Raw genomic sequence first — 12,138 nt, forward strand, 5'->3', positions numbered from 1 at the left:
TTTAGTTCTTTTCTGATTTGAGATAGTTTGTTTTTTCTTCAGGATCTTGGTCTTATAGAATACTTCTCAGGTATGTGTAGAATAATCTTCAGTCTTAGTTTGTCATTTTTCTCTCATTAAACTAGGATTATGTGTTTTCAGAAAAATTGGTACAAGAATGTGCTTTTTCTCATCTCATAAAGTGTTTGATATAAGAACCTGTCAATCACCACTGCATGAATGATCATGTTTGCTTTTTCTACTATGAAGTACTTTTTAACTGTATTTGCAATTAATGGTTTCCAGACTTGCAGTGATGAGCAGGAGCACTTTTCTGATGGTATTACCTACATAAGCAATCTCTCGTGTTTTCCATTACTTATGAATATGTGAGTTTACCTTATACACAGGTTACAATTCAGTAACCTGCTGAGCCCTTCTTGGCCATGCATAAGGAATGGCATGACATGGTTCCTGCCACTGGAACAGAGCCAGCAGGGTGTGGGCTTCCACAAGTGTTGATGGTTGGTTTAGGCAAAAGGCTTGTTTGTATAATAGTATACATAATTCTGTGTTGCTCCTTTGAAGAATGCCCTCTCGGCCAACGTTAATGACTCCATAATAATCAAAGACAGAACAAGTCTAGGAGACCAGGGCATGGCTATGTGTCAGTAAAATGGTAGAATGCTGTGACCTTCAGGACAGTCCGTAAGGCTGTGGGAAAGAATACTGAAAACATGAGTTTGAAAATATATAATATTTAAACTATATAAGAATGCAATATAAATTGTATAAGGAGGTTCACAGATAAAAAGGAACAAAGCAGCTTGCACTGAGTCAACTTGTCAGAAAGATACAAAAGCAGGAGATACAAATGCATGCAAAGGCCTGAGTCAAAGGTCAGCCTAGGACAGATTGAAATTAGGTCCAAGCGTGGCAAAATGGTAATTCCAGGGCAGAGCCTCACCCAGCTATTTTATTTCCCTGTGCTTTTGCTTGCAGTCTCTTCCAGAATCTAGGGGCTGGCCCCCAGGAATGCTCATTCATAAGATAATCAAAAGGGAGCCTGGGGCAAAGACTCAATTGATAAGTAAAATAAAGACTGGCCTTTTTGGTCTTCAAGAGATGTACTATGCAGAGAGCTTTTAGACTAGCAAAAGGAAATGGTCTCAAGCAGAGCATAATCTCTGGAGAAAGCAGACAGAGCATTTTGCAAAGCTGTCTCAAGTTTGTTTTACAGTTTTCAAATACCCATTCTCTCAGGAACCCAGGCCTAGCCAAGGCTGACAATAAACTTTTTTTTTTCATTAAAATCGTTAAGAATTGGTATCCAACACTTAAAAGTTGCCTCTTGTATCACTTTGGCATGCCCATCCTGTCCTCATGCATTGATTGACAGGCCTCTGCCACAGTCATAGAGTATTGATCTCTCCAAGACCCTGCTACTCCCTCTGAAGATGATTCACTTGCAACCACACTCTGGCAGTGAAATGAGTGGATTTCACTGTAGAGAAACATTGTGTTTTACAATAATGATGCTAGCTGTGCCTGTCAAAACAAAATAAAACCCCATAACCATTTGCTAAGAAGCAAATGTTTTTAATTCACGTTTGAGCTGGTAGTACAACACTTGGTTACTAAGGCAAGATACCTGGATGTTGAAAACCTAAATGGGATAGGGATAGCTCAGCAACAGATCATTTGCCTGACTGAGATTTTGAGGCACAGAATTCATTCCTAGTATTTGAAGATTAAGATGTGAATATTAAAATAAACAAAACCACTAAAGTAAGTACCATATAGGAACTCAAACACCATCTTTCATATGATTCCTCAAAACCCACAAAGGAGGCTGGAGAGATGGATCAGTGGTTAAGAGCACTGACTGCTTCTCCAGAGGCCCAGATTTCAATTCCCAGCAACTATGTGGTGGCTCATAACCATCTGCAATGGGATCTGATGCCCTCTTCTGGTGTGTCTGAAGACAGCTACAGTATAGTCATATACATAAGATAAATAATTATTAAACACACAGGGAAAAGTGAAGGGCAGGGAAGGTATAAGAGAAGCAAGCATCTCTATTGCAGAGTTTCTACAGGTGAGGACAGTCCCATAGGGAATTTCTCAGCTAACAGAGGAGAAAGTCTTTTAACTCCTAGTCACCATAAAATATATACCACAAATCACACTGAGTGTTTTTAACACTAGAAAAGCAGAAGCATACATTCTTTTTAAAGGAGAAATATCTTCATAATATAAAAGGAAATGCCCCAATCTCTTTACATTTGTTAATTTGGAAGTGAAATACAAGTTGAAATTTTTAATGTCCTTTAAACTTGCTTAATTTGTTTAAATGATTTTATGAAATCAAGGCAATTTCTAAAAGAGTAAAAGATTTTAAAATTATTTTAACCAAGGATGGTCGCCAAAGAGATTGAGATATGTAAATATCTATTATATCTATTTAAACTAGAATTAATATTACTGGAAGATGGGAGAGTGGATATATGGTTAGTAACATTGATTGAGACTGGGAAAATTCATACACTAGACTGGGAAGGAATCTTGGAAGTCTATTTGAACATTATCAGCGTTAAAGGCAAAGCCAATGCTGTAGAGACATTGGAAGGCATCAGCCCACAGCAACCACTCTCTAATGGAGACTGACTACAGTGAGTGGAGCTGCCCACACCCAGGGTGAGTGTTCCATCCCTAGTTTAATCCTTAAATATGTAAGATCCAAATTGAGTCTTACCTATTTGAGGCTCCCATGAATGAGACAAGAGGTCAGGGATCGATGCAAAAGCAAGAGGTTTATTTGTCCAGTGCACTGAGGTGGCCTACATCCAGAGGAGAGGTGACTCCAAAAGGCTGTTACAAGCAGTTTTTATACTCTTTAGGGGTACAGGTTACATCAGCAAGGTTATGATTTAAATTCATTGGCTCAGTGTATTAGCTTTTGAATCTATTGGCTAACAAGCATGTGGCAGGCCATGCTATCAGAGGCTCAGGTAACTATCAATCAGCACATTCTGTGGTTTTTCAAGAATGTTTCTGCTCCTCCTCCCAAGAACTGTAGGTGGAGAATGGAACTTGGCCTAGCCTTGATCTGAGGCAGTGGGATTAAGTTTGTTGAAAGCGCCTAGGGTCCTTCAAATACACCAGTGTATATTGCTGAACATTGTTTCTCTTAGTAAAATGCAGAAATAATCTGTATTATTTTTTCATTGCTATTACAAAATAACTAACAAAACAAGGTTTGTTTTGGTTGGCAGGTTAAGAAGCCTTAACTCCCATGATATTAGAAGCTTGAGGTATCTGGTCACATTGTATCTAGACTCCTGGGTCATGAAACAATATTGACTACACACACCATGGGATTTCCTTCCCCAAACTTCTCTGGAACACCCCTAAAAAACATACCAAGCAGTATTTTTCCTAGGTGATTCTACATGCAGTCAAGTTAACAAGATTAACCTTAACACATTTACCCTTTGTCAATTTGACATCCAAACACATTAAATCCTAACATTTCACCCCCTGCCTCCTAAAGTCTCATATTCATCTAATAAAGCAAAACACATTTAGTTTTTAAAAGTCCCCAGTCTCAACTGCTACAGGGTTGTACTCTGTAATTCAAGACAATGTCTTAATAGTGAATCCCTACAAAATCAAATATTTCCAATATTCAGCTCAGAGTAAACATAATAAACATTCACCTTCTTAAGGGGGTATGCATATGAGGGGTAGGGCAAAAGTGAGACCAAAACCCAGCAAGGCAAACAACAAATCTAACATCTTAGGTGCATGTCTTCATCTGGTTTCCAGCAAGCTTGGGCTGACCCATCCTACAGGTCCACCACTTCTAGCTTTGGGCCCCATCTTTAGATAACCCTAATAATGATGGCCCCACTTTTCAGAATCAACTTGCTGTACCTTTCATTATTATTACAAAATTCTTGACAAAAGAAATTCAAATGTTTATTTTCTCTTATTTTGGGGCAGGGCTGAGGAAACAGTTCAATGTGCAATGCAGGCATCCTGGCAGATGTTCAAGGCAACTAACTGGCCACATCATATCCAGAGCCAGGAAGCAGAGAGACTAATGCTTGTGATTAGCTATTTCCTTCTTTCCCTATTCTGTCAGGGCCTCAACCCAGTGATTGGAGCTGCCCACACCTATCCCTAGTTAATCCTCTCTAGAGACATCTGTACAGACACACCCAAAGATTTGTCTCCACATGAATAAATCCAACCAAATTGACAGTGATCATAAACTACCAAATAAACCAATCATTAAAACATAATTAATTAGATGGTTATCATTCAAGAAGGATGAAAATTTCCATGAATATTGACCAAAAGGAGTGATCATATGTTACTAAACAAAACATGCTGCAAGGGCACTCCTAGTAATGTCAGAAAAGAGTTAGCCAATGTTCTGGTTTAATCCAGATTTATAGTTTGCAGTGGCTGTTCCTAGTTGTCAACTTGACTATATCTGGAGTGAACTACAATCCAGAAATGGAAAGCCTACCTGTGATCCTGATCTCAAGGCTGGGAGATTCAAGTTTCGGACCTGGATCTTGAGATGGAAATATTAAGGCATTGTGGCTGTGAATCCCAGGAGACTTAAGTCTTAGTCTAGTCTAGCTTTGTCCCAGATGACCTCTGAATTCTAGATCATCTATATATAAATTCTAGAATATTCCCTTTCACTGACCTTTGTCTTAGTTTCTTCTATGTGAATGGTATGGTATATAAGCTCTACTTTGGAAAATATCATAAGAAGTTTGGGAAGACTAAGCTGACTCCATGACTGACAGTTTGGGAGACTATGCCCACGATCTGTTTCCTAGAAATGAGAACCTGGATCCTAGAACCCCATGGTTAGCCTACCACAGCCTCAGGCAACCAAGCTAGGCAACCAATCCAAGGACACCTTGTTATCTGGCCAGAAGTAAGAGTAGGTAACTAGAATGAATAAGGAACCCTCCAGGGAGGTCTCCAGAGCCTACCTAACCAATTGTAGAATTAGTCAGACCCCTAGAAATAGCGCTATCAAATCAAGGCAAAAGGGCACATATCCCCTGCCTGGAATTCCTCTAACTAACAATAAAAGCTGGGCCTGAAAGCCTGTTTCGAGTCTCCATTCCCAAAAGAGGAGACCTCTACATGCAGGAAATTCAGTCTTTGCTTTTGAATACTATTTGAGTCTTGGGTATCATCCTTCAGTGATTCTTGGACCTTAAATTTTTGATGCTTAAATTTTGGAAAGGACAAAAATAACAAAACCTAAATTCTGTTCAAGTATCAATCTCAGTAAAAAGCATTCAAAAAGATTTAAAAACCAAAGAGGTTACTTTAAAAAGAAAACCTTGAACAGAGGGGCTGTTATTGAAATGAAGCTACTGCTGAACCTTAATGAACATACTCTGGGAAGCAGGGCTGAGGAAGTCACAGCCTTACACATAAAAGGTGCTAGTGATTGCAATCAGGCTTGAAGAACTACACGTTTAACAAGAGTCTCACAACTAGGCCCACAGTAGAGATGCAAAAGAACCCATCCTGATCCATATCTCACAGCTGAACTCTTCTGAAAAGAAGGAAGTACTGAGCAGACAGAAATCATACAATTGTTGAATATGTCTACAGCATAGATTCATCTAAAGGAGTGCCTACACACTGGGCAATTCAGGACACAAAGAAGCACCATTACCAGAGAGGGTGGTCCTATCACTGACTGACCAGCAAATTACAGAAGCACAGAGCAAATTCATCTGTGGTGAACACAGAATAAAGCAGGTATGATAGAGTGAAAGACTCAGAGATAGCAACAAGCATGTACTTCAGGAATTGTCTAGTAGGGCAGTCAGTTGTTCATAAGAAAAAGAAATGTAAAACAATGCCTAATTTTCACTAAGGAAATAAGTTTCACTAAGTCATAGAGCAAATCATTCTACAAATACAAGACCTCTGGGATCCCTGGGTGGGGCTTAGGAAAATCAAGAGTTTGATGTTAAAATACATATCTGTTAAGTTTAGAGGCTTTGGACACAAGCATTAATGTTTTAGAAACATGAAAATATGTTCCTTTTATTTCAGTCTCCACTGGTTTACTGATTAATCAGAGACACAAGTACATGGCTGAGCTCATTCCTTCAAGCCCATGTGGAAATCTTCAGTATAGTGATATAGATTTGTCATCCCAGCAATGGGAGGATGGAGGACAAGGATCCCTGAGGATCAATGACTAGTTGTTCTAAACCAATTTGTGAACTCCAGAGAATGAGAGGTCCAGTCTCAAAGTTAAGGGAGGATAAGAGGAGAACATGATCAGGTGGGGGCTAGGGGGCAAGACTGAAGCCCTGAGGTCCAGCATAAAGGGGTAAAGGGGCAATCTCGGGAGGTGGGAGGCCCTCTAGAATGTCCTAGAGGCCTGGGAGGTGAGAGACCCTTAGGACTCAAAGGTAGGAACCTTAGATAAAAGGTCCTACAGGGGGGAGAGGGAACTTGTAGAGTCCACCTACAGTACAATGACAGGGCATTAAGTGGAGGGATGGGGTTGTCATCCCTCAGTCAAAAACTCTGACCCAGAATTGTTCCTGTCTCAAAAGAACTTCAGGGTTATAAATGGAGATGAGCCTGAGGAAAAGAAGGTCCAGTGAACAGCCCAAATTGGGATCCAGCTCAAGGGGAGGCTCCAAGGCCTCACACTGTTACTGATAATGGTGTGTTTACAGACAGGAACCTAGCATGGCTGCCCTCTGAAAGACACAACAAGCAGCAGCAAGAAAGACTCTGATGCAGATGCTTACACCCAACCAATGGACAGAAGCTGCTGACCCCTGTAGTTGGATTAGGGAGAAACTGGAAGAAGCTGAAGAGGAGGACAACCTCATAGGAAGACCAGCAGTCTCAACTAACCTGGACCCCTGAGTTCATTCAGATACTGAGCCACAAACCAGGCAGCATACACCAGCTGATATGAGGCCCCTAACACATACATCAGAGGACTACTGGGTCTTAACTCAGTGAGAAAAGATAGAACTAAGCTTCTTAGAGACTTAAAGTCCCAGGGAGTGGGGAAGTCTGGTGGGGTAGGGGGAGGGGATGGGAACATCCTCTTGAAGACAAGTGGGAAGAAGAGGAGGTGTGGGATGTGGAAAAGTTAGAGGACAGATCTGGAGACAGATAAAGACTGGACTGTAGCTTCCGGTCTCTATCTAAGTCCAAAGCTAAGGCTGTCCCACAGCCCTATGTACCCAAGTCCTGTCCAGAGAGAGCTGGTCTCCCTGGAGTGCTCTCACTCCAAAGCCCACAGGGGAGACCTCACTTTTGTTCCAATAAGTGTTCAAAGAGGGACCCACCAGGAGCAAACAGGGCACAGAAACTGCAGAGCAGCCTAAAACAGGATCCTCTGGTCTCCATCTGTGCCGAGTTAAGGCTGTCCCACAAACCTCTGTACCCAAATCCAGTACACTCACTCCTAAGTCTCACAGGCCCACAGGAAGGATGAGCTCTAGTCAAATGCTGTAAGACCAACTAAAACCAGAGATAACCAAATGATGAGAGGCAAGCACAAGAACCTAAGCAACAGAAACCAATGCTAATTGGCATCATCAGAACCCAGTTGTCCTACCAGAGTAAGCCTTGGCTATCCCAACACACCAGAAAAGCAAGATTTGGATTTAAAATTACATCTCATGATGATGATAAAGAACTTTGAGAAGAATATAAATAAATCCCTTAAGGAAATGCAGGAGAACATAGGTAAACAAGTAGAAACCTTTGAAGGGGAAATTCAAAAATTAATGAAAGAACTACAGGAAAACACAACCACACATTGAAGGAAATGAACAAAACCATCCAGGATCTCAAAACGAAAATAGAAACAATAGAAAAAAATCACAAAGAGAGATAAGTCTGGAGATAGAAAACCTAGGAAAGAGATAGGGAGTCATAGATGAAAGTATCACCAACAAGAGCTAGAAGAGAGAATCTCAGGTGCTGAAGACACCATTGAAAACATTGACACAATAGTCAAAGAAAACGCAAAAATCAAAAATCTCCTAACCCAAAACAACCAGGAAACCCAGGACACAATGAGAAGACCAAACCTAAGGATAATAGGTATAGAAGAGCAAACTTTTCCAAAATAAAGGGCCAATAAATATTTTCAACAAAATTATAGGAGAAAACTTCCTTAGCCTAAAGATGATGACCATAAACATACAAGAAGCCCACAAAATTCCAAATAGATTAGACCAGAAAAGACATTCCTCCCATCACATAAGAAGCAAAACACCAAATGCACAAAACAAAGAAAGAATATTAAAAGGGGGAAAGATCAAATAACATACAAAGGTAGGCCTATCAGAATCACACCAGATTTCTCAACAGAAACTATGAAAGCTAAAAGATCCTGGGCAGATGTCATACAGATACTAAGAGAACACAAATGCCAGCCCAGGGTACTATATCCAGTAAAACTTTCAATTACCATAGATGGAGAAACCAAGATATTCCATGACAAAAACAAATTTACACAATATCTTTTTACAAATCCAGCCCTACAAAGGATAGTAGACGGAAAACTCCAAAACAAGGAGTGAAACTGCACCCAATCTTTCAACAAACCCACAAGAAGATAGCCACACAAGTATAATTCCACCTCTAAAACCAAAAATAACAGAAAACAGTATTCCTTAATATTTCTTAATATCAACGGACTCAATTCCCCAATTAAAAATCATAGACTAATAGACCAGATGCGTAAACAGAACCCAGTATTTTGCTGAATACAGGAAACACACCAAAGGATGAAGACAGACACTACCAAAGAATAAAAGGCTGGAAAAAAATTTCCAAGCAAATAGTCCCAAGAAACAAGCCAGAATAGCCATTCTAATATTGAATAAAATCAACTTTCAACCAAAAATTATCAAACAAAATAAGGAAAACCACTTCATACTCATCAAAGAAAAATTCTACCAAGGTAAACTCTCAATTCTGAACATCTATGCTTCAAATGCAAGGGCACCCACATTGATAAAAGAAAACTTTACTAAAGATCAAAGCATACATTTTACCACCTACTATAATAGTGGGAGACATCAACACTCCACTTTTATCAATGGGCAGATCATAGAAACAAAAACTACACAGAGACACAGTGAAACTAACAGAAGCTATGAACCAAATGGTTTTAACAGACATCTATTGTAGGAAGCCGTTGGCGCCAATAGATGGCGCCAGCTTCCCGCTCATTATTCAGCCTACAAAAACCTTTCCCCTCATGTTGCTTGGCAACCACATAAGTCACAGCCCAATCTCGGGGCACGTGATTGAGCTACTGGAGGATGCACCAATCAGGTAGCAACACAAGTCTCTTAGGCATTTATAAGCAGTGCATTTCTCTCCCACGTGGGAGATATTGGAGAGATTGCGGGAGACCCCACGTGGAGGGATGGCAGGGAGATCGAGCGTGGGGAGGGACCCGGTGAGAGAGAGACAAGAGAGAGAGAGAGAGAGACTCGGCAAGCACATGGGAGGTCGTCTGTCCAGGGAGATCCCACCAGGCAAGCACCTAGAGAGATCCCCTGCTCAGAGAGAAGTTTCCTGCTCAGAAAGTCCCCTGCTCAGAGTGCTGTACAATAAAGGTTGTCCGCAGAAGAATCTTGTTGTTGTTGCACGCCTGTTTCGGCCGGCGGAAGTGGGCGCGTGACAATCTATAGAACATATCATCCTAAAACAAAAGAATATACTTCCTTCTCAGCACCTCATGGTACCTTCTTCAAAATTGACCATTTTTGGTCACAAACAGGCCTCAGCAGATACAAGAAGATTGAAATAACACCATGCATCCTATCAGGTCACCATGGACTAAGGCTTGTCTTCAATAACAACAAAAACAACAGAAAGCCCACATACACATGGAAGCTGAACAAGACTCTACTCAATGATAACATGGTCAAAGAAGAAATAAAGAAAGAAATTAAAATAAGTGTTTAGAATTTAATGAAAATGAAGGCACAACATACCCAAACTTATGGGACACAATGAAAGCAGTGCTAAGAGGAAAACTCATAGCTCTGAGAACCTCCAAAAAGAAACTGGAGCTAACACGAGAAGCTTGACAGCTCACCTGAAAGCTCTAGAACAAAAAGAAGTAAACAAACCCAAGAGGAGTAGATGGCAGGAAGTAATCAAACTCAGAACTGATATCAAAGAAGTAGAAACAAAAAGAACTATATAAAAAATCAACAAAACCAGGAGCTGGTTCCTTGAGAAAATCAATAAGACAGATAAGCCCTTGGCCAGACTAACTAAAGGGCACAGAGATAGTATCCAAATTAACAAAATGATAACGAAAAGGGGGACATAACAACAGAAACTGAGGAAATTTAAAATATATATCAGATTCTACTACAAAAGTCTATACTCAACAAAACTGAAAATTCTGGATGAAATGGACAATTTTCTAGACAAATGCCAGGTACCAAAGTTGAATCAGGATCAGATAAACCATCTGAACAGTCTCATAACTTCTAAAGAAATAAACACAGTCAATTAAAAGTCTCCCAACCCTACTCTACTGACATGGGGTCCTCGTTTTCGGCCAACATTCAACTTTCTGCTCCAACCTCCACAGCTGCTTCTGCACACCCACTCGGGAAAACCGCCGTGCCCGCCTCCCCTGCACAGGACCCCGAGTTTAAAAGCTGCTGGAGTTGTCCCTTGCTGTCTGGCTCTACGCTCATAGGGGCGGGTGCCTATGTCTACTTTGCCGCCAAGCGGCCCTTAAATTATGGAGTCCCACCTGGCCCGGGCACCGTAGTGCAGATGGCCATCGGCATCAGTATTGCCTGTTGGGGTGCAATTCTTCTGATAGACCCTAAAAGGAAGTACCACTGAGTTGTTTGAAAATACCGGCAGTTCATTGTCTCCTGTCACTGGCTGCGCGGCAGACAGAACGAGCCTTGGGTTGGTGGATAGTCTTCGCACACACGGCCAAGGATGCACATAATCATAGGACATACCGAGAAGACCGTGAAAATATGAGCTGTCATTCTTTGGCCATGGTCACTTATTACCCCCTCTCAGGTTATAAAGGGAAGCAAACACAGTCCCTTGTCTTTTCCAGGGAAGTTATGTATAGTTCAATTTATACTGAAAGATAACGTTTTGAGAATATGCTAAAATGGAATAAATGCTAGGCCAATAGAGAAATAAATTATTTAACAAAAAAAAAAAAAAAAAGTCTCCCAACCTACAAAAGCCCAGGACCAGGAGAATTTAGTATAGAATTCTATCAGACCTTCAAAGAAGACCTAATACCAATATTTTTCAAGCTATTTCACAAAATAGAAGCAGAAGAAATACTACCCAATTCGTTCTTGAAGTCACAATTACATGCTTATACCTAAACTACACAAAGACCCTACAAATAAAGAGAACTTCAGACCAGTTTCCCTTATGAATATCAATGCAAAAATACTCAATAAAATTCTTGGAAACCAAATCGAAGAACACATCAAAACCATCATTTATCACAATCAAGTACATCACCATCACAACCTTCATCCCGGGGATGCAAGGATGGTTCAATATAGGAAAAACCATCAATGTCATCCACTATATAAACAAACTCAAAGGAAAAAACCCTATATGATCATCTCATTAGATGCTGAGAAAGCATTTGACAAAATTCAACACCCCCTTCATGGTAAAAGTCTTGGAAAGATCAGGAATGCAAGGCCCATTCCTAATCATAGTAAAGCAATATATAGCAAACTAGTAGCCAACATCAAACTAAATGGTGAGAAACTTGAAGCAATCCCACTGAAATCAGGGACTAGACGTGGCTGCCCACTATTCCCCTACCTATTCAATATAGTACTGGAAGTCCTGGCCAGAGCAATTAGATAACAAAAGATGTCAAAGGGATACAAATTGTAAAGAAAGAAGTAAAAATATCACTATTTGCAGATGATATGATAGTATACCTAAGTGACCCCAAAAATTCTACCAGAGAACTCTTAATATACCTGATAAACAACTTAAGCAAAGTGGCTGGATATAAAATTAACTCAAACAAACCACTAGCCTTCCTGCACTCAAGGATAAACAGGCTGAGAAAAAAATTAGAGAATCAAC

The 12,138-nt window shown here is 40.4% G+C and overlaps 1 protein-coding gene across 1 annotated transcript; it reads left to right on the forward strand.

Moving 5' to 3' along the window:
- Nucleotides 1–10,581: 10,581 nt before the first annotated feature.
- LOC308420155 (distal membrane-arm assembly complex protein 1-like) lies at nt 10,582–10,896 on the forward strand (the record flags this gene model as incomplete). The annotated part of the gene is made up of 1 exon (XM_080916059.1): nt 10,582–10,896. One exon carries the CDS (start codon nt 10,582–10,584, stop codon nt 10,894–10,896), a length of 315 nt encoding a protein of 104 aa, XP_080772185.1.
- Between the last annotated feature and the right edge of the window lie 1,242 nt (nt 10,897–12,138).

Source organism: Micromys minutus (assembly GCF_963924665.1).
Source record: "Micromys minutus genome assembly, chromosome: 4".
Lineage (NCBI taxonomy): Eukaryota > Metazoa > Chordata > Mammalia > Rodentia > Muridae > Micromys > Micromys minutus.